General features: G+C 31.3%; 1 protein-coding gene across 2 annotated transcripts; it reads left to right on the plus strand.

The window, feature by feature from the left end:
- The first annotated feature begins 136 nt into the window (after window positions 1–136).
- LOC118193391 (U5 small nuclear ribonucleoprotein 40 kDa protein) lies at window positions 137–27751 on the plus strand. Of its 2 annotated transcripts, none has more exons than XM_035364469.2 (9): window positions 137–320; window positions 4044–4173; window positions 4345–4438; window positions 14206–14371; window positions 15092–15214; window positions 17407–17527; window positions 18196–18278; window positions 18384–18549; window positions 27611–27751. In XM_035364469.2, exons 1-9 carry the CDS (start codon window positions 225–227, stop codon window positions 27658–27660), a joined length of 1029 nt encoding a protein of 342 aa, XP_035220360.1. In that variant the 5' UTR covers window positions 137–224; the 3' UTR covers window positions 27661–27751. The 2 variants fall into 2 exon arrangements, with proteins under 2 accessions (XP_035220360.1, XP_085662760.1); XM_085806634.1 differs by lacking the exon at window positions 137–320 and adding an exon at window positions 655–767.

Raw genomic sequence — 27751 nt, forward strand, 5'->3', positions numbered from 1 at the left:
GGATGAAAGTATAAAATGACAAAGATAGAAAATGAAAAATAAGATGTCTATATTAAAGTAGTTGAGTGGGATTAAAAAATTTAGTCTTTTTGAATTTTTGTTTAGCGGGTGAAAAGATTTAAGAAGTGCAAAATGAACACATTTTTGTCTGTCTGTCTGTAGCTGAAAGTTTGTTTGTATTTAGATTTTGTTCCTGAGCTTGTCTTATTACTGTATCGTAAAAAATGCCGATTGCCGAAAAAAGAAGTGCTACTGATGGAGTTTTAGTGCCTTTCAAAAAGCCTAGGACGGATGTAGTTCCTAGTGCTCAGGAAATTCAGGTAATTAAATAGGTATTCCGAAATATTATTTCTTTCGTAGTATGGTATGAATTATAGCCTCAAAAGCTGTCATCAAGTGGTATATTTTATTTCGTGTGTATCAAAAAATGTGTTGAACTAATTTGTGGGTTGATCTTTACAATATGGTAACTGGTAGTTTGGCGACATTTTGGAGGCGATAAAGGTTACTACATGGCACTTTGAGAATAATGTGAGCAGTACTCAGTTCCGATTACGCATTATTTTGTGTGAGGAAAATGAGAGATCATGGGATATGTCATGTGATATTAATGGACGAATTACGGTTCTTTAATCGGAAAAGGGGGGGAAATCGGGAAAAAATCTGGAAATTTTGTATGTGGCTTTATTCTGTGTTGTGTGAAACAGTGATCGTGAATTTTTGGATCCCATGGCCGTAACTAAAGTGAATTCGGAATGGGTATTTATGTATGTATTAATTTAATGTATGTGCTCATTGCTCATTTATATTTTAAGTAGTGTTTTTGAATTTAATTATATTTTAATTAAATGATAGTTATTTTGTGAATTTTATGTTTGTAGGAATTTGGTATACGTTTTAGTTGAAGTAAACGTGCATGGAAATAATTTAAATATCTGACAATAAGTATTTGTAATGGTTCCGGTATGAATTCGTTGGTGACGTGTATAATGTAATAGATGATTTAGAGGTAAAAGTTTTTGGATATTTTATTTATTTTATATGTGGAAATGTTCATTACTTTTTCGCGATCAGGTAATTTCATATTTGTTCTTTTTACCGGGTTTAAAGATTGAGAAAATTGTCATGTATTTTCGTGAAATTTTTCTAATTTATGAGAAAAAAGCAGTGTACATGGATATAGTGAAGAGTGTGCGCAATGCCATTTTTGTGCAATTTTGGGATGTTTTTTTAAGTAAAAATAAGTCGGCGTGTACATGGTTTAGTGATATTTTAATTAAATGATAGTTATTTTGTGAATTTTATGTTTGTAGGAATTTGGTATACGTTTAAGTTGAAGTAAACGTGCATGGAAATAATTTAAATATTTGACACTAAGTATTTGTAAAGTTTGCTGTATGAATTCGTTGGTGTCGTTTATAATGTAATAGATGATTTAGAGGTAAAAGTTTTTGGATATTTTATTTATTTTATATGTGGAAATGTTCATATTTGTAAAGGGTAAATACTTTTTCGCGATCAGGTAATTTCATATATGTTCTTTTTACCGGGTTTAAAGATTGAGAAAATTGTCATGTATTTTCGTAAAAATTTTTCTAATTATTGAGAAAAAAGCAGTGTACATGGATATAGTGAAGAGTGTGCGCAATGCCATTTTTGTGGAATTCTGGGATGTTTTTTTAAGTAAAAATAAGTCGGCGTGTACATGGTTTATGTGTATGTGTTATTTTGAAAAATGCGTAAGGAGTATGGTATTGTGCACTTTTTCCCAATTTTGCAGTGAATATTTGTCATGATTAAGCAGTTTTGTTTGATAAAATTTCTAGCATAAGTGTAATTCGGCTAGTAGATTGTTGGAAGAAGTGTTCAGTAGATAAAAAGAAATGAAACATGTCTTTACTTCGGGAAGACAAAATGGCGGCGGGGGAAAAAAAATAGAGGGTTGCTGTAAGAGAGTTGTTTGCCAAATTTTCGCCAAAAAATCGCCAAGTTACCATAATGTAAAGATCAACCAATTTGTGTTTTGATAGCGTCATTTGTACTGACAGACCCTTATAAACACCCAAAATTGGGGAAAGTGCAGAATCACCCACTACTTGCCGCGTTTTTAAGAATTGCACATACTTGGTAACCATGTACACATCGGCCTATTTTCACTTAAAAAAGCATCCTAGAATTGCACAAAAATGGCATTGCGCACTCACTCGACTTTATCCATGTACACATCGACCTATTTTCACTTAAAAAGTAAAAGAAAATTGACAAAAATCCAATTCTTCTTACTCTCGTCTAATTTTTTAACAGTATTTAAAAAAAAATCACTTGGCTTGAAATTTCATCGTTGATAACTCTTACGTGTTAAAAAATTGAGCGTTGTCGGATGCACTTCTGCAAAGAACCCAGTAAATGTAAACATCAATATTTTTTCCCATTAAATAGATAACTCTGCCAAGAAAAAAGGTCATTATTGCATGATTATTTTACTTCTGTTAGGCTTTATATATTGTTTTTTGTGCTAACTTGAATTCAGTACAAATTCGCTTCACGTTTTAACCGGTTAATTTTGAATTTTCAGTTCTATATGATTAACATATTGTTTTTTCTGCTAACTTGAATTTATGTTACTTATTCTTTAATTATTTTGATTATATGCACTAAATACCACGTTTATGCGGCTTACTTCCATGTGTTTTAATATTTGATAACTGTAAGCGGATCATCCTCGGCATCGATCAACCGTTGGTGAACATGGCAAGTAAAACTGCAACAGCGCCAATGGGTTCTTTGTGGATGAAAACCCGCATTGTTATATGTAATATGCGTATTTTCAAGAAATAATGACTTTGCCACTTTTTTCTTTTTAATAAACTGATGAATTTGCTACTGTATGATAAATAAGATAAATGCCAGCTGATTTCTGGTGCATCATAAGCATAAGTAGTGTAGGGGTGATATAATTTTTGGTTTTCACACCTCATCATGACTTTCATGTCATTTACCAAAGGTAATAAATAAGTATCTTGAGATACTAGTCATTGTCTTAAAAAATGTGCATGTTTTATTTTATGATAGAGTTATAAATCATTTTGCTCATGAATAGCTCATCATATATTTAAGACGTATTTGTGAAGCATATAATTTTATTTATGGCACTTTAAGGCCAGAATGTATCAATTATGCACAGATTTTTTGTTCCTCCAAATACTAAATCTCATTCACATCTTATTCTTTTTTCAATCAAATTCAAATTTTATTAAATCTTATTATTTTTCATAATGTTATATTAAAAATATATTCAATAGCACAAATATTTATGTTATTTCAGATAATGTAAACATCAAAAAAGAAAGTACTTCTCTGAAAATTATTTTACCGGAGGTCGAATGAGGTTGATCTCTTTGTATTTATTATTTTTTGACAGTTTTGTGAAAATTTGTTGGAGTCATAAAATAATCCTTTTGAGAAAATACAAAATAGGCATATTTATCTAAATCTGAATTCATCAGTTTGTATTCGTGGCTTATATATATCATGAATGATGCTGTACTTATCTGTTAGGGGCTAATTTAAAATTGCTGTATATCCAATATTTAGATATGTGTTCTGAAATAATAAACACGGATTATTCTGTGTATTGCTGCCTCGTAAATTTGTCCAAGTTGTAGTTAAAATAAGAGGTATGTCCAAAGGAAGAAGAGCTAACATGGCACGCATATACTCAAATTATATAATATTTTATAGATTTTGGATGAGATAAAAATTTAGTTATAATCAATCATATAAAATTATAACTAATCATATAAATTTTAACTTGCAGTTAAAATTAATTAATATAATTACAATTCTACATGGAAAAATTCCATTAAAAATAAGAGAACATGAAGAAAAATTTGCAGTAATTCAGAAAGGGAAAATCACAAGAAATAGGCAGTATTTTGAGGCATTTATATTTTATTAGATCTTAACAATATGCAAGTTTTAAGATAATGTAATTTCATGCTTATGTTTAAAAATATATTAGATTAATTTCTTGATTTATGCAGGGACCACCACGAACATCTAGTCTGTTGGCTCCTATTATGCTTTTAACAGGACATCAAGGAGAAATATTTTGTGGTACTTTTCATCCTGATGGCACAATTTTAGCATCTGCTGGGTATGATCGTGACATATGTAAGTATACTTAATTAATGTCTATAAGAAAAATAAATGAAAGTTATCTGTCATTTATGTGAGGTTGAATTAATACAATGAAGGTGCCGTAGAAAATTCAGTTTGGGTTTCAGAAGTTCGATTTTAGAAACCATAAGTTGGCATTATTTTAATTTTGATTGTTTATTTCAGTTTTCTGGAATGTCTATGGAGAATGTGATAATTTTGCTGTACTAACTGGCCATACTGGGGCAGTCTTGGATTTAAAATTTTCAACTGATGGAGGGTAAGACCACTAGGAAAAAGTCTAAATTTTATAGTACATGTTGCTTATATATATATATAGAGAGAGAGAGAGAGCCCTCCAGAAAAATTTCCAGTTTTTCGTAATTTTTTACAAGTTTTTAATTTTTTAAAATTTAGATCATATTTTTCAACTCTAAATCGAGATGAAATGTTCATAATTAAATTTTGCAAGGTAAAGGAAATTTTGACAGCAAATATTGTTGCTGTAATCTCTTAATGAAATTTTAATCATGCAAGTTCTGAGTTTTGAAAATTATTTTCAGATTAATTGTTATATGATCTGAAGTGTTTTAAAATAATACACAGATTTATAGTGTTTAATGAAGACTTAAATAATATTCACAAAGTAAATATTTTTATTTAGTTTGATGTTTTAAATTTACAATTGTTATTAATTATTAATTTTATCCAGATGGTTATATGCACATTAACAATTAATTTTATTTTCATCATGTTTGAAAGCATTTTGATAATTCAAATGTTTTCATGAATGCTTTGATTTTCATCAGCATAAAACAAAAAATAAATAAATGAAATGAGAAAGAAATGAATCCAATATCATAATTTAATATTTAGTTTTCATTTTAAATACAGTCCAAAATCCAGACCCTACAGAGACTGCAAAATTTGTAGTCCTGGCCTGAATATGCCTTAAGTATATGTGGGAATTTATTTATTCTGGACTGAGAGAAGTCTTAACCATGTGTGGGAAATAAGTATAATAAATAACTAAACTAAAATAATGCAGGCTTAACTTCATAAGTATACCAAGTTTTTTATGGTGATGGAAGTGCTCTAATTATTACTCAACTAATGGACGGTAAAATTTGTAGTATGGTTCTAAGTCCAGAAAATATCGCTATTGATAGTTAAGAAAGGAAAAGAGAGGTTGTTGGAACAAAAATATTTCATTTGGCAATTTAGTTGGTATTTTCTAGACAGCAATATAGAAGAATAATAGAACATTATAACTGAACAAGAAATTATGTCTTATTTATAGAATTAAAGAGAAAGTATTAACACAAAAAGTGAAGCAACTTAAAGAACGTACTTTGAAAGAAATGTTTCATAAAGCAAACAAATAAATACAGTGCATTTGTCTTTAAATCAGATTTGCCTGTTTGAAATCATGTTATTGCATAACACAAAAACTTTCCAGTTTTTCCTATTGAAAATTAGTAGCTGTATGCATTATATACACTAAAAAAACCATTTAATTGAATTTAAAAATTTATTTTATCTTATTTAAATTCAATTAAGACAATCCATACAGCTTGGAACCTGATGTTTGGATTTTAGAGTTTTGTATGAACGAAAGGTCTTAAATGTAGACTAAGAAAAGGCCGAGTAAATAAATAAAGCACAGTTTCTGCTATTAATTTTTTCGAGTTCTTTTTTTATGAAGAAATATTAATAATATTGTCAATTACAATACATTCAAAATAGCTTTGCTTTGGTTGTATGGATTCCCGATCTTCTATAAGTTAGTGTGATTTTTGTAAGAAAAGATAAAGTTAACTGCTATTCCTCTGTTTTTCTCTTACATTTTGAAAAATTATTAAAATTTGGGTTTTGCCTTCTTCTGAACAGTAATCAATGGAATATTTTAAAAATCATAAAACTGGTTATACTGGTATGCATACTTAAATTGTTTAAGATGCTCAGAGACTTCAGCAAAAAAACACTGCACAATTGCATGACAGCGCTTATTCATTCGTATGTAAGCGAATTCATATGGTGTCAAGTACACAAAGACTTTTTTATATGCTATATCAGTTACATGTATTTATTAGTTATCCAACCAAATAAAGAACTGTCTGATGGAAAATCATGCATTTATTTAAAATTCATTCTACTATGATGAAAAAGATAGCATTTTTTAAAATTTGGTTATGTTAAAAGTGAAAAGTTCTGGGTACTGCAGTCTTTCTCAATTTAAACTATTGGCAGATTATTTGTTTAATGATAGTCATTAAAGTGATAATTTATAAAATACATATCTTGCTTCAGCACTGAATGAAAAACCAATATATACAAATGTTGCCAATATTTGCTAAAGCTGTTTGTGTGTCTCATAGTATCTTGTATTGAAACACAGTATCAAGTAATGCCACTGATTTAACTCATCCCTTCAGCATAATGTTTGTCCTTCTTCATAACAAACAAGCAATGGAAAATATATTCCATGATTAATAACATCCGTTTGCATGGCATTACACTTTCCTGTTTGCTTTTAAACTTCTACAGTTTTTGTACTCTTATTAACTATAAATTTTGTTGTTGACACCTGAGATTTTAGATCTTGAAATACATTTTCTGTAAATTTCAAATGTGGAAATTTATTAATTTTAATTTGGAAATTATTTTCACAAGAATTTAATGTGCCGTAAGAAGTAATTATATAAAGTTATGTTTTCATTTTTTGTTTTAGATTTTAAAAGTTTTATTTAGCTCTTCAAGTAGAATTTTCATACCACTTTTATTCATACTTGCTATACAAATGTTTAGTTAAAAGATATGAAACATTAATACAGTTTACTTAAACACAATTAGACTTCCAATACTTTATAATTTTAATGCATTTAAATACGTTGTTTACTTTATAACTGTTTGATATTTTGTTTGCTTAAATGATAATCTGATAATATATGATACTTTTTAATCACTGATGTATCGGAGGTTACAGTGTATAGTGACATAGTGGATAAAACATGCGTTTCCTGTTATGGATTTGGTTTCCTTGTGACTGAATGGGTTGACTATATATTTTTTCCATGTGTAATATGAATATGAGTCAATTTTCCTTAGAATGCCCCCCCCCAGGGATGCATCTTTCTTAGACAGATAGCTTGTGCTTGATCAAAAGAATAAGCTATTTATTATGGAGTCTTTTCCATAATAAATAGCTTATTCTTTTGATAGATTCCACTTCAGTTTTAGTCTTTTGAATGTATAAGTCAATTTTGGCTGTTCAAGTATTATTTGAAGGTTTCATATGTATTTAGTGTAACTTATAATTTTAGCAATTGCTAATTCAAAACTTTATTTTGCTTTTCACATAAATATTTTTTAATAAAGGTGCTAAATTATTGATATTTATCAAATCCACTGATAATAAAATATTTCTGAAGAGAAATTTCTTTGATGCATTGTGTGTAATAAGATAACTGTTATTATTTTATTACTTATGAATTTATTTATTTATTATTATTATTATTTTAAACTTTTTGTTTTAGTCTCATTCCACAGCCCTGGACAGTATAGTGCTGGCAGAGGCTAATCTGCAATGATGTTTTATGCATGATGATGAATCCTATATAAAGCATATTGTAGTGCCTTTTGGATGCTTAAAATCCATCAGTCTGAAAATTCCCTTGAGAAATGGACCTAGGGAAAGAGGACTGCGTTATCTCAGAATGTATTCATTTGAGTATTTTTGATCCAAATGAGATGGAAGCTTATGTTTAAAATCCTTGTGTGTGTTATTTTAATTAAATAAAAGGATGGATCACTGATAATGCTTTAAAAATAATGCTTCTTGAATTTGCATTTTATACCTGAAAGTAGGACAAGTGTGACGTTTTGTCTGTGACGTCGTGGATGCTTCAGTGGGAACAGAATCAACACTGATAGTGGTGATGCATCACTTTTTAATAACACAACATATCACAGATACAACATTAATACATTTAGAAAACTTTAGTAGATATCCGAGCTGGTGACACGATCAGAGACGTTAACAAAGATGGTACTCGTCATCACTCGACAAACAAACCTTCTTTTTTACTAAAACCCCATTTTTAATCCCATAACTTGTTTCACTTCCGCTTTACATTTTTGTTGTTCATCAATAAAAGTACTTGAGTCTATTTGAATCGCAGGACTTGTGGGGACACAAAGGTCGACAGGAGGTAATATCTCTCTGTTTTCAGACCTCTCATGAGCATCGTCCTCCTCTTCCAATTCTAACTCATTCTGCTCAGAATTTTGATTCGTCTCACTTAAATTTTCCGCTTCCTTTAATTGTCGTGCTTGAGATCGACTAACGACCGCATTAACATTACCGACATACGACGAATAATTTTTCTCAGTTCCTCTGAGAAGAGCCGCTGTCTGGTTGCCTAATATATATCGTCCTTGGTCTAAGTGGTCTTCTATAACAGCTGCTTTGGTGGTTACTGTACCCAAATCGCATTCAATATCTACTTCAGCAACAGGTAAACAAGTCATATGATCATCCAACAAATGTCGAACCCACACATGTTTCCCCTTCATTCTATCTCTGTCTACATATTTCTGACAAATAATATCTACCGTTGCTCCTGTATCTCTTAGAATAGGTACTTCAAAACCATTTACTGTTCCATTTAATGTATAGGGATCTAACAGATTCTTCTCTGATCTCCCGCTTATCCGATACAAATCTGCCTTTTGAGTTTTTAAATTAGGGCACTGAGGACGTAAATGGTCAAAAGATCCACATTCATAGCACTGGAGTCTTTTTCTCCTATCAAAATTCGAGTCTGACTTTTTCCCAACATTGCGTGCATCATCATCTTTTTTAAATTGTGTACCTTGAGGGTTTTTTCTATTTTTGAAAACGTTACCAGTGGACTGAAAAACACCCATTTGTCTACCAGATATTTTCGTTTTCATTTCACCCAATTTCGTTTTCCCAACTATCGTCTTTTTCGCATCTTCAAATTCCTCTATTTTACCCACCAACTGTTTTGGTGAAGTGATCGTGGCCCATTCATCTATAAAATGTTCCTTAAACTCATTAGGCGTGTGCCTTTTAATCTGATCTACCAACATTAAATCCTTGAGTTGCTCAAATGTTTCGATTTTTAATCCCTTAAGCCACCCATCTAAAAATGTCTTAATTTCGTGATAAAAATCGTACCACATAGAATCCAGATTTTTCTGAGTCTTAACAAGAAGTTGCCGAAACTTCTCCGCACTTAATTTAAATCTTTTAAGTAGTAATTCCTTAATATGTTGGTAATCTCTAGCCTGTTCTTCAGGTTCCCTAGCAATTATATTATTTACCTCAACCGGAAGGACACCAATGAGATATGACACCCATTGATCCGTGGGCAATTTTAGAACTTTAGCCTGCCTCTCAAAAAGTTCTAAGAATAAACTGATATCATCAGTTTTTAAATTAAACTTGGGCATAAGTTTCTGAAAATTCTGATTAAATACCGCTTCACCTCCAGGTTTAGCAGATTCAGTGTTCTGTTTTGCTTTAAGGCATTCTAGTTCTAACTGTTGCCTTTCAATTTCTTTATTTTGCTGTAGTATCTGAAATTCCCTCTCCCTAGCTTCCTATTCTAACTGTAATTCTTTCGCTCATGTTTGCTTCTCTAAGTTTTCCTTTTCTATCCTATCAGTCATAATACTTTCTAACAAATTTTTAACAAATTCTTCCTCATAATTTTTACTATTCGTTATTAAATGTTTTAAATCTATTACTTTCATATCTTCTAAAGCTATTTCCCCAAGTTCTGAAGCGACAAGGAATAGATCCCTTTTCTTAGCTTTTCCCAAAAATGCCATTTTCACAAAAGTAATTGCTCAAAACAAATAAGAACACAAATAGTTATTCACAAGTAATACACATAAAAATATATCAGAGATATAAAAAACACTTTCTTCTTACTTACAAAATTAGGCAAATAAAAATAAAAGGTTAATAAAAGCATTAATCACTGTGGATTTATTTCCCTTCAAACATAAAACGAATAAACAACCTTACTGAATACTTCTTATAAAAAAATAATAAATTCTTTTCATTTAGTACAGCCAGACAGAAAAAAAACCAGAGTGGCGCCAATAAATATAAACACCTTTAATTAACTATCGTTTCAGATACTTCCGTTAGCAACCACATGGCCAATGCAAATACTACGTAAATTCGATAGGCGCAGGTTTAAATCAGAACACTATTAGAACATTTCTTTACTGCACAAAGTTTTAATTTTTATACCATGAAATGATAAAAATTTAACATTCTACTTATCCGAAAAAACACATCATATTAAAATACAACACTGGTGTGCTTTCATGAGAAAACCAAAGTAAGAAGTTTTTAATATCTTCAACAACTTATTTCTTTCACAAGAATTTAACATAAATTTTCTTCTAATGACTTAGAAATGAAAATTGCAATATTGCACTGATGTGCTTTCACATATACACAAAATAAACAGTTCAGATTCTATCACACCAATTTATAACGAAATGTTAAACATAAATACACTGATGTGCTGTTTATTTACGGGAATGGATTTTCCCCATTATCATACTAAAGAAAAATATCTCGTTAGATATATAAATGCAACACTTTGATTGTTTTAAAAACTCTTATGCACTGATGTGCTATAAAATGCACTGATGTGCTACGTGTTAATGGGAAAATGTTTTCCCGAATATACCACAAAAGGAAAATATCTTGTTAGATATACTATAAACCAAACACAGTGAGTGTTTAAAACTCTTATGCACTGATGTGCTACTTCTGCTTTGGGAATTGATTTCCCGAATAAGTAATAAATAACTACATTATACACTTCAGGCCTGGAAATGAATATTGTGGAGAACACATACCTGGTCTCTTGTCACACAAATCTCGGTGGAACCTCCAATTTTTTTTTATTTTCTTTTTGTCTGTGACGTCGTGGATGCTTCAGTGGGAACAGAATCAACACTGATAGTGGTGATGCATCACTTTTTAATAACACAACATATCACAGATACAACATTAATACATTTAGAAAACTTTAGTAGATATCCGAGCTGGTGACACGATCAGAGACGTTAACGAAGATGGTACTCGTCATCACTCGACAAACAAAGTCTCCACACCTCAGCTTGCTGGCGGAGCTTCCCAAAACTCTTCTCTCACAGGCGTCTCACAGAAATCTCATCTCTTTACGCATGCGTAATTCTCAGTTAAGTCGTTGCCATTCACAGTTCTTTAAATAAGGTGTTAAAATGAATTATAGTACTCGTAGTGTGAGGAGTTTGCTAACGACGTTCTCTCTAGTCAAGAGCATCATAGGTCTTTCTAGTAGAGTTCAGGAGCGTTCTTTACACAAGATAATATCAAAGCATTACACATATTCATTATCATATCAGTACTCATTGTGAATAGACAATTAATTGAATCACTACTCTTCATGTACAGGAGGGAGTAATCTGATTTTGATTCTTTTCTTCTTTGTAATAATGATCCTTCTCATTTATAATTTTCATTTGTCATGATTCTCGTAATACATATAATCATTGACTATTTGATTCTAAGTATTATAAAACTTGCTAACATAGTACTGTGTTGAAGAAAAAAAAAAGGTGTCAAGTTTTTAAAATAAAATGGATTTCTTATGTTAAAAAACTCTTATTTTGCTAACAAAAAGTATAGCATAATCTAATTTGTGAAAGAAAAGATTTAACCAAAGAAGTGGTATTAAAAAAATGAATGCATATAATGTCAGTCCCTTACACAAATTTGGAAAATTTTTGGCACTATCTTCAGAACTCAAATTTTATCTTCTTATTCCTTACATTGGTACTTTTTAGTTGTATTTGTATTACTTGTATTTTTATGGGTGACTACTGATTAATTGTCAAGATAGACATCATTTATCACCAATTGATACCCAAAACTAAGTAATAAGAACTGTGAAATAGTTTTATTACTATTAGTCAAAATTATGGCAGTTGTCAATTTGTAATCAACCGAAAATGAAACTGTTCCTATTTTACCTTTTACTCAAATTTGAGAAGATGTGCATAGAATGGAGTAATATATCACTACAAAGGCCATTTAGAGATGAAGTGTGAAAAATTGTCAAAAAAAGAAATGCCTTCACATTGGTATCTGGTTCAGTGCTTTAAAAGTCACATTCCTGATAGCAATAAGCTGCTATTGCTGATTTTAGGCCACCTTAAAAATAAAATAAATAATTAAAAAAAAAAAAAAAAAAAAAAAAAAAAAAAACTAGGAAAATATGTTTTCTGAAGTAAAAGTAAGTCTCCCTCCCCCCCTTTTTTTTTGTTTACACATTTCTGTAAAAATTCATTGTTTAAAAGTCCTGAATTTTCTATTCCTCTTTCATATGTTGCTTAATGATTTTCCCATTGGTGCTTTGATTGCTTCTAAAACCAATAAGTACCATCATCGCTGTCTTTCAGGAGTTAAACTAGTGTAATTTCTGATCTAAAAGGTGCTGAAGAAAGCATATCTTAATAATACATCTTATAAAGTTAGCAAAACAAAAACCTTGAGTTGAGTGTAGATTTTAGTTAAGTCTCAATCGAAAGGCGAACAAATACAGGTTTCTCTTTATCAAGAGCAAAGAAATTTACAGTGATGGAAAAGTCATGATTATATTCATACCCAAAAGGAGTAAAGCAAGCCAGAAAGTAGGACCAAATTTTGGTAGAAATGGTAACGAAAACTGAAAAATTAAGTTAATAGAATTAAAAAATATTACATTATAAAATCCACTGAAGAAGCTTTTGGATAATTTTTGCAGGTCCAAAGTTAAAATTATGATTAAATTTCCAACTATGACTTCTTAATTTTGACTTGTCAAAAACAAGATTAGTGTTCCTTGCTGCAAAACTTTAATGCTCTTTTAGTTTGTCCAATATATCTCAAATCATACTGATAAGATATAGTATAAATTCCCCAAGAATTAAAGTGAAAATTTAAGAATCGAACCATGGATTTCATTGATAGTGAAAAATGAAATTTGAACTTCTGGTTAATTTATGCAATTTTGTAACTGACAAACTTATTGACATTTCCTTCTCATTCACTTTACTTGCTATTGGGTGTAAATATGACCATGGCTTTTCCTTCATTGCTGATTGTTTTGCTCCTTATGAAGAGAAGTACTTGTTTGCCCTCAAAATTGATAGAGTTTGACTAAAATCTATGTCAAATACAACATTGTTGTTTTGCTAATTTTATATCTTCATTCTCCTTAACCATAGTTTAGTGTAAAAAATATATATTGTTAGATACACACATAGTTGTAAGGAATTGATTATATACAGAACCAATGATAGCTGGATAAATTTTATTCTTTCCCCAAGAAAAAATGTTACAATTCTGGAACTTTTCCCAAAAGTACTTATACAGCTCTTAGTATGACAGAGCACATCAGTAGCTACCACTTCAAACTACTAAGAACATTAAACACAATGCAAAGCACATCTAAAAAGCGAAGCTCTCACAGAGATCTCTCAGTGCTCCAAACTCGGTTAAAAACTGAGACCTGATACACTCTTCAGTCTTATATAGTTTTTCCCTGGTTGCTGGGAAATCTCCAGTATGTTCGAGTTCTCTAAATTCTTGGAAGGCACAGTTACATATAGAGATCAGACTAATTATAGTTGTACAGGGATTTGACCAAAATGTTGCCTAGTTTGGGGACTTCTTGATAATTTCTCACCAAGCCATTTACGTGAATGTTAAATATACTATGATTCGCATTTATTACTAAAATTACTTACATACAAAATTGATAATAATATATAAAGATGGGGGAAACTTAAAAAGGAAAAGAAACAGTTATGCATATTTCTTTGTCTTTTTATCGTATGAGTTTTTTTATTTTACCAACTGAAAAAATTACTAAGTAGATTATTGTTCATTGCTCATTCTACAGTTTTCTTCATTTCATGACTTTTCTTAGAATTATTTGTTAATTATATATACATTTTTTCCTGTTGCAGGTATTTATTTTCTGCATCTACAGACAAAACGCTAAGTATATGGGACACAGAAGTTGGTGTTCGTATTAAGAAACTGAAAAGTCATACTTCATATGTTAATAGTTGTTGTCCTGCTCGCAGAGGGCCTCAATTAATATGTAGTGCTAGTGATGACTGTACTATAAAGGTAGTTTTTGATTTTAATACTCTTTTGGCCTTATTTATTTAGATAATAGTAAATATATAAATAGAATTACATTTTGAATAGAAGAATTAATTGGCAAATTTTAATTTTTATGGTGAAACAATGCTATAAATTTCTGCCTAATTTTAACATGAAAATAATATTGCATTTTAATTTCATAGAATAACTTTAAAAACCAAAATGTATTCTTTAATTTGGCAGTATAACATTAAACAAAAATTTGTATTGCGTATCTTGTCAATGATCAGCTTTATAAAATTATATTTCAGTGGTGGAATTCAATTTCACTTTGTAACTAAGTTTTCACAATTAAACTTTTTCACAGATTTGTAAGATAAGCATTTAATGAATGGTTTTTAATTAAAAGCTTACAGTTTCTTTATTAAATAATACATAAAATTTGCAATTAAATCTTGATTTTTGTTCATTTTCCATCATTTTTAAATCTGTAAAGCAGACTTAATGATATTTTAAGAAAGAGATCAATTCTTACCTTCCCCAAATTTGTGTAGCTGTAATTTTAATTTTTATAGAAAGAATACTTGTGTTAGAATAGCAAAAGCTTCCTTTTTTTAATAACATTTGTGCAATTCAGTGGGCATATTTTTATTTAAAATATTGAGATATTTAATGAAATATGTCATGTTTATCATAAAACTTATTTATGTTTATTATTTAATGATGAGATTTTATTGTCTATAGGTTTGGGATGCCCGGAAACGAGGAGCAGTACATTCCTTCCAGGATACTTATCAAGTCACAGCTGTAACATTTAATGATACTGCTGAACAAATTATTTCAGGAGGCATTGATAATATCATAAAGGTTTAATAATTTTCTCCTCTCAAAAGCAAAGTAATTTAAAAATTTATGTTTACTTTAAAGACACATATCATATGTGGTGGAATTATGTTACTTCAATAGAATCGCATTTTAAGATAATTTAAATTTGTCAAACCAGTTGTTAAAATTATAATTATGATGCTGGTTTATGAAGTTATTAAAGGAGTCTGTGCTTGCATAAAACTATCAAATTTGTAGTAGCTTAGTGTGGATTGCAGCAGAATGAAAGAGATACTATATGGAAGCTGCAGGTATTGCAAATTTAATTTGCTAGGTTTTGAAAACATTATCTAAATAATTTTTGTTCAGTATACTTTTCAAATTATAATTCAGAAAGATTTCAGAAGACATACTGGACATAAACTTTTTTTTAATTATGCAGATACACATATATTCAGATAAATCAGTACACATCACTATAGACCACACAATATACAAATCTAATGAAAATTATCAAAATGTTGAACATAATTGTCTAAAGCAAGCATCCAGCATTTTCTTCTACAAGATCACATACCCAATTCAAACTGAAATTTCCAAGCTTTCCTGCTGTTGCCAAATTAGGTATCAAAACAAACAATAGGGAATTGGGAGCATTGCAGCACCAGTGCGTAATTATTTACTTTTGGGCAACAATGCAATAATATAATCATACTTTGAGCATTCACTTATTGATTAATTTTCCTGATTAGTGGATTAGAAGCAAGAATGTAGTGATTGTATAATTATTCGGTACTTACGAAAAATTCACTCAGCCATTTTCGTCAAATGAAGACAGTGGCACCAAGAGGTGGTTTTTAGTCAGTAATGATAAAAACCTGGCACATGTGATTCAGTTTTAGCCAATAATGATAAAACTTACCATACATAATTCAATGTGATGATCTTAATGCTGATTTTCTTTCTAGCTCTTGCAGTAAAGCTGTTACTGTTTTAAATTTTTTATAGCTCTATGTTGTAAATGTTTAAAATTTTGGATTTACCAGCTACAGAACAAGAAGCAGTAGAATACATTCAAAAGTATGGAATCTTACCATCATCCAAAAAATGTGTTAATGGCCATGATATGTCACTCTATTTAAAGACACAGATTCAATAGAGTTGTAATATTAAGACTTGTCAGAACTGAATATCCATTTGGAAAGAAACATGGTTCAATGATTCAACCATTTCATTTTTGACTTCACTAAGATTCATTTACAGGTGGCATAAGGAATTAACTAGTATTGAATGGTGAAAAGAAGAATTTAAAAGTTCAGTGGCAAGACTGTTATTGATTGAAACAATTATTTAAGAGAAGTTTCTATACACAAAGTCCTTTAACTTCAGGGGGGGGGAGGGAATGAAATTCGAGAGATCCACCTTATTGCCTAAACTGATGAGAGCCTTTTTTCAAAATGTAAAAACCGTGCAGGGAAAATAACCCCGAACAATGATTGTTTGAAGGCATTTACAAGGAAACAAACAAGTGTTTTATGGTCAAAGCTCCAAATAGGAAGGTGATAATGCTTATTTATGCAAACGATAAAAATAGCATTGAAGAAGGTTCTGCAGTGTACTTGGAGTCGTAGAATGCTTATAAAAGCAATAAAATTAGAGCTGCTAATTTTTAACATTTTAAAGTTAATTATAGTTATAACTTTGTAGATCCAAACACCAGAGCACATACACAAAACACTGAGCGATTGTGGGATTTGGCCAGATGATGGTATAAAAGAACACCTGTCATGGGACAGCACAACACCACTTAGATTCTTATATGGCTGGTTTCATGTGGCATTATCTTCACAAAGGAAAAGACATTTATTTCTATTTTGAGTGCAGTTGCATATTTTATGCCACTGAAATGATTGACAGCCGTGAGATTTGGTGAACTTTTGCCAAGTTTTGTGATTAACTGGATTTTTCATAAGTACCAGTTGTTTTTTCCTGCATGTTATTTTATTTTCATTAATCTTTTAATTTGTATTGTTTATTGTAATTATTCTGTAAATTTTCAATACATGTAATACATTAGTGTGAGAAATTCTGTAAAGCTTTGCCCATTAACATATAAATAAATATTGTTTTCTGTACTTGAGATGATCACTAGTGCAGCAAACCATTTCATAAATTACTTAAATCTCATCACTGTATAGTAGCAAATGTCTTTAAAATAAGTTTTTACTTTTTAGGTGTGGGATATGCGAAAGACAGGTGTTCTTTACAAAATGATTGGTCATGCTGAAACTATTACAGGATTATCTTTAAGCCCTGATGGTTCATATATCCTTTCAAATGCTGCAGATAATTTATGTAAGAAACTATGCTTTTCAATGCTACATCTTATTAGAATAATATTAGATTTAAATGTATTAACATATTTTTTATTATTTTTTATTTAAATCAAAGTTGTACCGTTATGATAAATTATTTGTGTTTCATTACAGATCTTTGATCCTACAGTCTTTAAAATATTAGTGCTTTCAGAATGATAAAAGTGATATTTTTATTTATTTGAAATCTGTATAATGTTGCAGCTTGGTTTAACAATTTTATAGCATATACTGTCAAAACCTTAGTCTTAAGATTTAGTAATTATTAAAAGGATGAAAATTCTGTTAAGTTTCACAGTATGGGAATTATTGAACTGCTGGCAATTATTTTCCTTCTTACTTCCATAAATACCCTAATGATAGGAATTTACTTCAACACATGCCTTAGAATATCATCCCACTTATAAAAAGTGGAAATGTTAAGCATATGGTAATTACATTCATTTCAGAATTTGACAATAGGTTATTTTCCACATATAAAAAGTATAATCATTTATTATTTTTATATTGTATTGCTTTTTTCCTGTAACAAAGCATATTTTGTAAATTTGATCTATAATTTGTTCTATAGTCATTTCAGTCTTAATATTTTAATAACTTTAATTATCTTACTGATAACGGTTATAAAGGCAAATTTTTATGTTTTAGTAAGAATTTGGGACATCAGACCATTTGCACCACAAGAAAGGTGTGTGAAGGTTTTTACTGGTCATCAACATAATTTTGAAAAGGTATGTATTTTAAAATCTCTAGTTGTGTGAAATACTGAAAATGTTAAAATTTGTGCAACATATATTTGAGATTATATTAATGAATCCAAATATTTATATGGATAGAATCTTCTGAAATGTAGTTGGTCCCCTGATGGTAGCAAAATCACAGCTGGTTCAGCCGATCGATTTGTTTATGTTTGGGATACTGCTTCCAGAAGAATCCTGTACAAACTCCCAGGTCATAATGGATCTGTAAATGAAGTAAATTTCCACCCTAAGGAGCCTATAAGTAAGTTTTTCTTAGTTATTAATTTTAAAAGTAAAAATGTTTGATTAAAATACCGGAAGTATAAAAATTAAGCTGGAATTAAAAGACAAAGTATGGAGAAAAACATTAACTGTATTCTTGTATACAGTCAAAAGTCATTAATCCGGACTCGTCGAGACTTCGGCGATTCCGGATTATCGATTTTTCCGGATTATAGATCATCAGTTTAAATCTGGTAAGATGGCATGCAGAAATTATAAAATTAAAAATATGAAACTATAATTTATGAAATAAAGAATAATTATGATCTAAGGGGTATCAAAATTTACACAAAAAAAGCTTAATATTTATTTGTTTACTTTATTAAACATTTCTTTCAATGTAAGTTGTTTAAGTTGCTTCGTTTTATGTGATAATACATTCTCTTTAATTCTATAAACAGACATAATTTCTTCTTTAGTTACAAAGTTCCGCTGTTCAAGTCCTATAATTGCTGTGTCGAGAATACCGACTAATTTTGTCAATCGAAATTTTTTCGTTTTCAATAACCTCTGTGTCACTTTCTCCACTATCGAAAGCGAATTATAATGACCGCGACTTAAATCATATCAAAGACGGAGTGCATCGAGATGAAATACTACATTTAATAAGGAATTATAAGCCAAATAAAATAAAAACGTCTGCCCTGAAGATAAGGATAGTGCTGACAGATCTCTTCCAATTCATTGCGCGCCGCAGCATGAAATTGATAAACAGATTTTGGAATGGTTAGAGAAACGAAGGATATGCCTTTATCCATTTTTTGCAGCAATTCCACTTTTTGTTTAATGGACTTCGAAACATACTTTCGCTTTTAGATCCTTTACATATCAGTAAATATATATCGTAAATTCTATTTGACATAATCGCAAGTTCAAGCTTACTTTTATAAAATTGCTCTAACAGTCTGCAAAAAATAATAAACTGGATCCAATTCGAAGATCAAGGAACAATGCAATCTGCAACATTAACTGAATTAGATAATTTTAGCTTAGCTTATACCGTCCGTTATACATTAAATGCGCATTCGTAAACGTATTTTGCGCATGCGCACAAGTGTATTCGCAGCCGTAAAGGTCTTACGCGCATGCGTCAAAGTGACGCATGCGCAGAAAGTTTGTAGCTTTGAGGTCTGGATTATAGATCATTCCGGATTATGAGTGTCCGAATTAACGACTTTTGACTGTATATGCAACATGCTTGTTAAAGCCACATCTTTAATTTTTACCTCTTATTTAAAAAAAAAAAAAAAAAAAAAAAAAAATTCTCAGGAATAAGCTAAGAAAGTTGGAGGTGTGAAAGCAGCTGAAATAAAACAGTAGCTTCAACACACTGAGACAGAATTTTTATTACCAGTCAAAAGGAACGTGTTTGAGTATTTAGCACTTATTATTTATTGTCACAATCAGTACCTCTAGAGTTAAGTTACCTGCACTACCAGTATCTCACTGCATTCCATCCACAAATTTTATATGTGTGTACCTATTTCTGATCATTCATGTGTATAAGCTGCATTCTCAATTTTGATATTCTGTTTTGTTAAAAAAAAAAAAAAAAGTGCAGTTTGTACATGAGAGAATACAGTGTTTATTTTTCATTAGTTTTAATTAGCATATATTCCAACATTTAGTGCATGCTTTTAATACAAAATACAAGATCGAACTTTACGGGTGTGTGTTATACATTATAAACAAAATAGATTTAAAAATAAGGAAAAAATTAGTATATAAAAGTTATATTTCTCCATATACCTAAAGGCTGTTTGTTTAAAAGAAATGATATTCCTTATGGACTTAAAAAATTTCCTTACCTGATAACATAAAAAGTTTATACAGTCAAAAGTCGTTAATCCGGACTCGCCGGGACTTCGGCGATTCCGGATTATCGATTTTTCCGGATTATAGATCATCAGTTTAAATCTCGTAAGATGGCATGCTGAAATTCTAAAATTAAAAATTTGAAACCGTAATTTATGAAATAAAGAACAATTATGATCTAAAGGGTATCAAAATTTGCAAAAAGAAAAAGCTTAATATTTATTTGTTTACTTTATTAAACATTTCTTTCAATGTAAGTTGTTTAAGTTGATTCGTTTTTTATGTGATAATACATTCTCTTTAATTCTATTAAACAGACATAATTTCTTGTTCAGTTACAGAGTTCCGCTGTTCAAGTCCTATAATTGCTGTGTCGAGAACACCGACTAATTTGTCAATCGAAATTTTTTCGTTTTCAATAATCTCTGTCACTTTTCTTCGCTATCGGAAGCGAATTATAATGACGAGGAACTTGTTTTAAATCATATCAAAAACGGAGCATATCGAGATGAAATACTACATTTGGTAAAGAAATTAAGTGTATTAAGTGTAATAATTAAGCGTATTGTAATTGAAATTAAGTAAATAAGCCAAATAAAATAAAAACATCTGCGCTGAAGATAAGGATAGTGTTGACAGATCAACTTCCAATTCATTACGTCGCGGCGTTCCCCCCGCCGAGCAGCGTGAAATTGATAAACAGATTTCGGATTTCAAAACATACTTTCGCTTTAGATCCTTTACATATTAACAAATATACATCGGAAATTCTATTTGATATAATCGAAAGTTTAAGCTTACTTTTATAAAATTGCTCTTACAGTCTGCAAAAAATAATAAGCCGGATCCAATTCGAAAATTAAGGAACAACGCAATCATCAACATTAACTGAAATAGATAATTAGATAATTTTAGCTTATACGTCCATTATACATAAAACGCGCACGCGAAAACGTATTCTGCACTTGCGCGCACTCATATGCGCAGTCGTAAAAGGTCTTACGCGCACGCGCAAATGCCTATGCGCATGTGTCAACACGGCGCATGCGCAGAAAGTTTTTAGTTTTGAGGTCCGGATTATAGATCATTCCGAATTATGGGTGTCCGAATTAACGACTTTTGACTGTATATTTGTCTTCCATTATATTTTCAGGCACATCATAATATTCTGTTTCCATCTTCACCAATACTGTTACTCTGATTCATACATAAATAATCATCTTCCGTTCCATCTAGATTGCTAGATATACTACATTTTTTAATAACTTTTGAATTATATCGGGTTTAATTTCATTCCATGCTTTTATTATCTACTTTCACAGTATTTCTAGTCTGGCATGTTGCATTTTGCCTCCTTTTCAATTCTTGCCTTCGATGGTCTCTTAAAATAAACAGTTTTAAGTGTACAGAAAGAGAAAATATCCAATTGCTAATTCATTCCAATCTTAAGTGCATTATTACTTCAAATAATGTCTCCCTTTTCTTGAAACACTAGAATAATATTCTTGTGCACAGCTTCATTGAATACAATGCACCCTCTTTGCAGAATTATTTATCCCTCAATCATTTCCCCCACACACATGTTGTTTCCCATATCACTTTCTCTGTATGCCATTGTTCAAAAGCCTGTGAAAATTCTTTGAATGAATGACTTCAAAAGATAAGAGCATTGTAGTTTGTTTGTAAAGGAAAGGGTGCTTATTATACAGTGAATATACCTGAAAACTAAAAAATGTAATTTAGAATTATAGGTGTGCATTATATGCAGGAATATATGGTAATTATTTTTTATTATATTTTTATTTTGTTTTAATTATTTAATTCTGCAAGTGATAACTGAAACTTGTATGAAAGGAATTTTAAGTGTAGAACATAATCATTTTTATAGACTTGGAAAGTTCAAATAAGATCAGATTTTTACTATAAGATCTTCAGTTTATTCCATTTTAAAATTTCTTTGCAGTTTGGGCTTTTTTTTGTTTATAAAAACAAAGCAAACCTAAGGAAAACTGATAAAGATATATGTTGTTGTTGCTTATGCTCACTTGTCTGATGTAGTCAGCCCAAGCCCACAAAATTCTTTGTGGTAAGAAGTGCTAGAGTACATCTGCCGTTGGCAACAGCCTTGAGCACCATTCAGGCGACAGTGCAATTTAGCTCAGTTCCGCCCCCAATTTTGAAGGAGAGCACGTGGGGGGAGGACAGGTCCGAGAGTTTCCCACCCCTCTCTCCTTCCACCAAACCACAAGAGAGGACTTTTGGCTCACCGCATATTTAGAGTGCCGCTATGCTGCACCGACACTATACATTTACAAACATCAATGCCTTCTCTGGGATTCGAACCTGGGTCCTTCGGCACGACAGTCGATGACACTAACCACTATACCGGCTGGTCGACGATAAACATATATTATTATGATTATTATATGATATGATTTCTTTTCAATATCAGAGAAACTGTAAACTTAAAAAGCAACCGGAAGATTACTTCCATATATAAAATGAAATTTTTAGTTTAAATGTAACAAGTCACAAAAGAAGTGTGCTTTTACTGTTTTTGTGATTTAGTAGCAGCAGTGAAATGATGTTTTTTTTTTCCTTAAAATTTAAGGAGCCAGTTTGGTATTTGGATATTGGATTGTGATGGATTGTTATATGACAATGGTTAAATAAATGTTCTTGTTTTATATATCTGTTACATATGGTGCCCAATAGAAAAGTACGAGTTAGCTGAGACAATTTCATAAAGCATTACAATATGTCATTTCTTGGGAAAGCCAGAAATGCAGACCTGATAATGCTAGCCTCAAAACTTGAACAGTAAAGTAAAAATGTTTTAGTTAAAAGAGTTAATAGTTAACTTGAATGAATTTAAGAGAAATGAATACTATGTGAAAAATTATCATGAGACCATTATGTGAAGTCGTTATTGAAGATGAGCACAGATGAGATAAGGAGGTAGAAGAACAGAAAAAGCAGGAATATGAACTAGTTACGCTTGACTCTGCAAATTCAAAAGGAGCAAGAGCCTATTCCTGTCCAAAGCCTTGTACTTAAACTTGTCTGCCAGAAGATTTTGCGAAGTTTTAAGCCTGAAGAAGATGATGTCAATATATTTTTAGTTCTGTTCATGAGATAAATGAAACTTTTGAAGGTCAAAGAAAGCTTATGAGAAACTCTTTTCCTTGAAACTTTATTTTCATCAGAGGTATCTAAGCTGGCTGTTAGGGAATTAGGAAAAAAATTCAGAATTATGCTCATATACAAAGTGCTCTCCTTGAATGATTTAAGATGACTGCAGAAAAATTCAGGAGGTTGTTCACAAAAACTAAGAAGAATCCTGGTGGTTCTTAGAAGGAAATTTACTTCCAACTTGGGACATACTGTGAAGATTGGTTACCTGGGTTGGACCCCCCCCCCCCCAAATATGTAAGCATAAGGTATTTTAGTAAATTAGGAGATTCAGCCTTTTTTCTGCAGCAGTTGTTGACATGGTTATGAGCTTGAAAACGTCTGCTAAGTAATTGACTAGACTACAAGTTTCTGTTAACTGATAAAGAGCTTTCTTCCTTTTGCAAAGTTCAGCATTTGCTGTTTGAGATGACTGCTTGTAGAGTCATTAGGATTGTCAGTATCAGGCTGCTGAAAAATGTGCAATGCCCTCTCTGGCACTCAAACCTGGACCACTCGAATATACACCGAGTGTGCTACAGTTACACCACGAAGGCATTCTGGAATAAGGGAGAAAATACCTTAAAGGTACCTCCCACTATTAAAGGGTAACTAGGAATAAAGGGACACAATCTCCAAATCCTGATGGTGATGAATTATTGTCCACCACCTTTTAGTTTGGGTGTCACTGTAGAGACATTAGGGTTTTTTTTTTTTTTTTTTTATTTTGTTTGTTTGTTTTTGTTTGTTTTTGAAGCGGAAGTGAAAAATGAGCAATGACCTCACTGGACTCGAACCTGGTCCTCTTGAACATGTGCTGAGTGTGCTATGGTTAGACCATGAAGACATGCCAGAAGGAGGGAGAAAATACCTTAGTATACTCCCTCTTTTAAAGGGCAATAAGGAATAGGGGACCCAATCGAAATCCTGGTGGTGATGAATTATTATCCACCACCTTTTAGTTCGGGCATCACTGCAGAGGCATTTTTTTTTTTTTTTTTTAAGTGAAAGGAGTGAAAAATGAGCAAAACTCTTGCTGGACTAGAACATGGACCTCTGAAAAGCATGCCGAGTGTACTACTGTTACACCACAAGGGCTAGAAAAAGCTGCAAAGATTAAAGATAGTTTTCCAGTTTTTTTGAGTGTATGCAAAGAATTGTGTGATAGAAACATGTGTAAATGTAACAGTTAGCCCTTCAAGCAGCCAATCTGTATACATATGTTCAATAATATTTGTCATGATAGTTTTAAGCATGCAGACATACATTTTGAAATGTGTCCAGATAAATAAAGTAGTATATATTGGAAGAAAAGAAGTCAAGGAACAAAATGAGACAGTCATTTTCGAATTACAGTAAAAAAATTAGCATTTACTCATAACTTTTTGAGTAAGTTTAGGAATTTCGCCACATGAAGGATTAAATTATTGTATTTATAGTTTGACCACCTCAAATGCAACCCTGGCTGGCATTCTGCCAGAATACAAAGACTCGTCTAAAAGGGGCCTTGTTACTTGCTGCAAGATGAAAGGTTGCATGTAAGTCTTCTCTTCTCTGGAAAGAGAGAATTTATATGCTAGAGGGAAAGAATGTCTGTCATCCTTTCACCCTATTTTGAGAATAATTTGGTCCGAATGGCGCATGCGTGTTTGCACTATTATGGTTGTGGATGAGGCGGTTGAATTGTTCTTGCAAATTTCCCCCTATCATTTTCAACATATGGTTTATGTAACAATGCAAAATGTATCCATAAACATGTGTATTGTGCAAGTAAAAAAATATGAAAAATAATAATTTTAACCAACTTTTTTGAAATACAGAGTCTAACAATGGTATATCCATTCAGATATGTTTTTAATATGCTATGATCCATTCAGAAATGATATATGTGGTGTAATTTTCTCATGGGTTATTTATATATAATATATATGTTATTTACTCACATATCCTTCTCTTATTTCAAGAAGGGAAAAGGGAGAATACATGAATAAATATAGTATACTGTTATTTCAAGACCTCCACACTAGCAACAGCAAAAAGATAAATCTCAACTTTTTTCAAAGCACAACAAATGAAGCACCAATATCAGCAGTTTTGCTACTTTTTTGGATTTAAACTATCATGCCTGAGTGCTATAATTTGGTATAATCCAGGTATATTTTTGAATCTTGAATGCTTAAATAAATAGCAGTTGTTTTCTGGTTTACTTTAAAGCATTTCCTAAAAATATTCTCTTTCTTTTGCCTAGTGGTGGAAATCTGTAAATGTATTTATTGGTGTAAAAAATTATACAACTTTTAAATCAAATATAAATGTCTCTGTGTTTATATATACATTTGTGTGCAAAATTAGGAGAATGCTCATTATATCAAATTTCTGAAAAAACTGATGAACAAATTTTAATGAAATTTGGTATGAATATACATTAATAACAGTGAGACATATATACAATCCAAAAGCCATTTTACGTATGCACGATTCTCAGTAAAGCTCATAGTGCAGAAATCCAGGACCAACTGTGCCCTCACAGCAGTCAAGGTACATAAGAAAGGCAATCAGATCCTCGTAGCAGATTTGTCAAATACTTGCAAAGATGTGCAGCGATCCAACATAATGCCTGCCTAAAACCATTACACCTCTAGCACTGTAATGATCCTTTTGCTTTGATGAGGTAGGAATGGTACTGCCAAGCAGAGATGAAGCACCAATATCAGCAGTTTTGCTACTTTTTTGGATTTAAACTATCATGCCTGAGTGCTATAATTTGGTATAATCCAGGTAGATTACTTTTTGAATCTTGAATGCTTAAATTAATAGCAGTTGTTTTCTGGTTTACTTTAAAGCATTTCCTAAAAATATTCTCTTTCTTTTGCCTAGTGGTGGAAATCTGTAAATGTATTTATTGGTGTAAAAAATTATACAACTTTTAAATCAAATATAAATGTCTCTGTGTTTATATATACATTTGTGTGCAAAATTAGGAGAATGCTCACTATATCAAATTTCTGAAAATACTGATGAACAGATTTTAATGAAATTTGGTAGGAATATACATTAATAACAGTGAGACATATATACAATCCAAAAGCCATTTTATGTATGCATGATTCTCAGTAAAGCTCATAGTGCAGGAATCCAGGACCAACTGTGCCCTCACAGCAGTCAAGGTACATAAGATAGGCAATCAGATCCTCGTAGCAGATTTGTCAAATACTTGCAAAGATGTGCGGCGATCCAACATATTGCCTGCCCAAACCATTACACCTCTACCATTGTAATGATCCTTTTGCCTTGATGAGGTAGGAATGGTACTGTGTTCCAAGTTCTCTCCATATACAAGAATCAGTGTCCATGCCGAATCTGTAAATACATGGTGCTGCACTGAAGTCTGGTCCAAGGTGCAGTTTGCACGATGCTTTGTGTGCTGCAGTGAGTGGAACACAAACAGTGGAGCTTCTGGCATGCCCTGCAAATGTAGACTGTGAAACTTAGCAGAATGCAGCTCACGTAAGAGCTGTAGCAGTCTTGAAAATGTCAAATAACAATCCTTATTCGTTATTGTGGATCTTGGCTGACCTTGTCTTTTTCTTATGGATCCAGTATTCTGTAACTGTTTTCTCAAATTTCAGATGACACTGGGCCTTACATTGAGCTGTGTAGCCACTTTCGCTTGTGATTAGTCTGCCTGTAATCTGTGGACAATTCTTTAGCTCATTCCATCATTCATACATTCATGGACATTCACCCGATGCCTTTTAAATGTACCCGATTCTTGCAAAAAACACTGTGAAGGAGTATGAGCTCACAAATCGGCTAAAACCCTTGTGCGGTTAGATCCCCAAGCACAATCACAGCTCGGGAGGCATCTGGACACTTACATATTTGACTCTATTTTTATTATTCTTCGGAGGCATAATTAATACCTTTGGCTCAATACTTTTCATAATAAACATAATTTTCAGATTTTGCTAATTTTGCACATAGGTGTGTGTGTGTGTATATATATATATATAAAGCTGACCACAGTTCACATTTTTTTTTCCCTTTCCTTCTAGTTATGTCATGTTCAAGCGACAAGCAAATTTACTTGGGAGAAATTGAATGAAGGAAATTAAATACTTAATTTGAAAAATACGGTGTAAATAGTTTTTTAAATGTAACTTATGTTTCAAATAAATTATGTATTTGAGTGGTTA

Source organism: Stegodyphus dumicola, chromosome 12 (assembly GCF_044657685.1).
Source record: "Stegodyphus dumicola isolate Sdum_Otavi_A_Nest chromosome 12, ASM4465768v1".
In the NCBI taxonomy this organism is placed as follows: Eukaryota; Metazoa; Arthropoda; class Arachnida; order Araneae; family Eresidae; genus Stegodyphus; species Stegodyphus dumicola.

Bases quoted from the DNA above. Each gene is read 5' to 3' on its own strand.
- LOC118193391 (XM_035364469.2), top strand. From the start codon at position 225: ATGCCGATTGCCGAAAAAAGAAGTGCTACTGATGGAGTTTTAGTGCCT. The intron at 4,439-14,205 runs GTAAGACCACTA...TTCCTGTTGCAG, and splicing joins AAATTTTCAACTGATGGAGG to GTATTTATTTTCTGCATCTA. The intron at 18,279-18,383 runs GTATGTATTTTA...TTATATGGATAG, and splicing joins ATCAACATAATTTTGAAAAG to AATCTTCTGAAATGTAGTTG.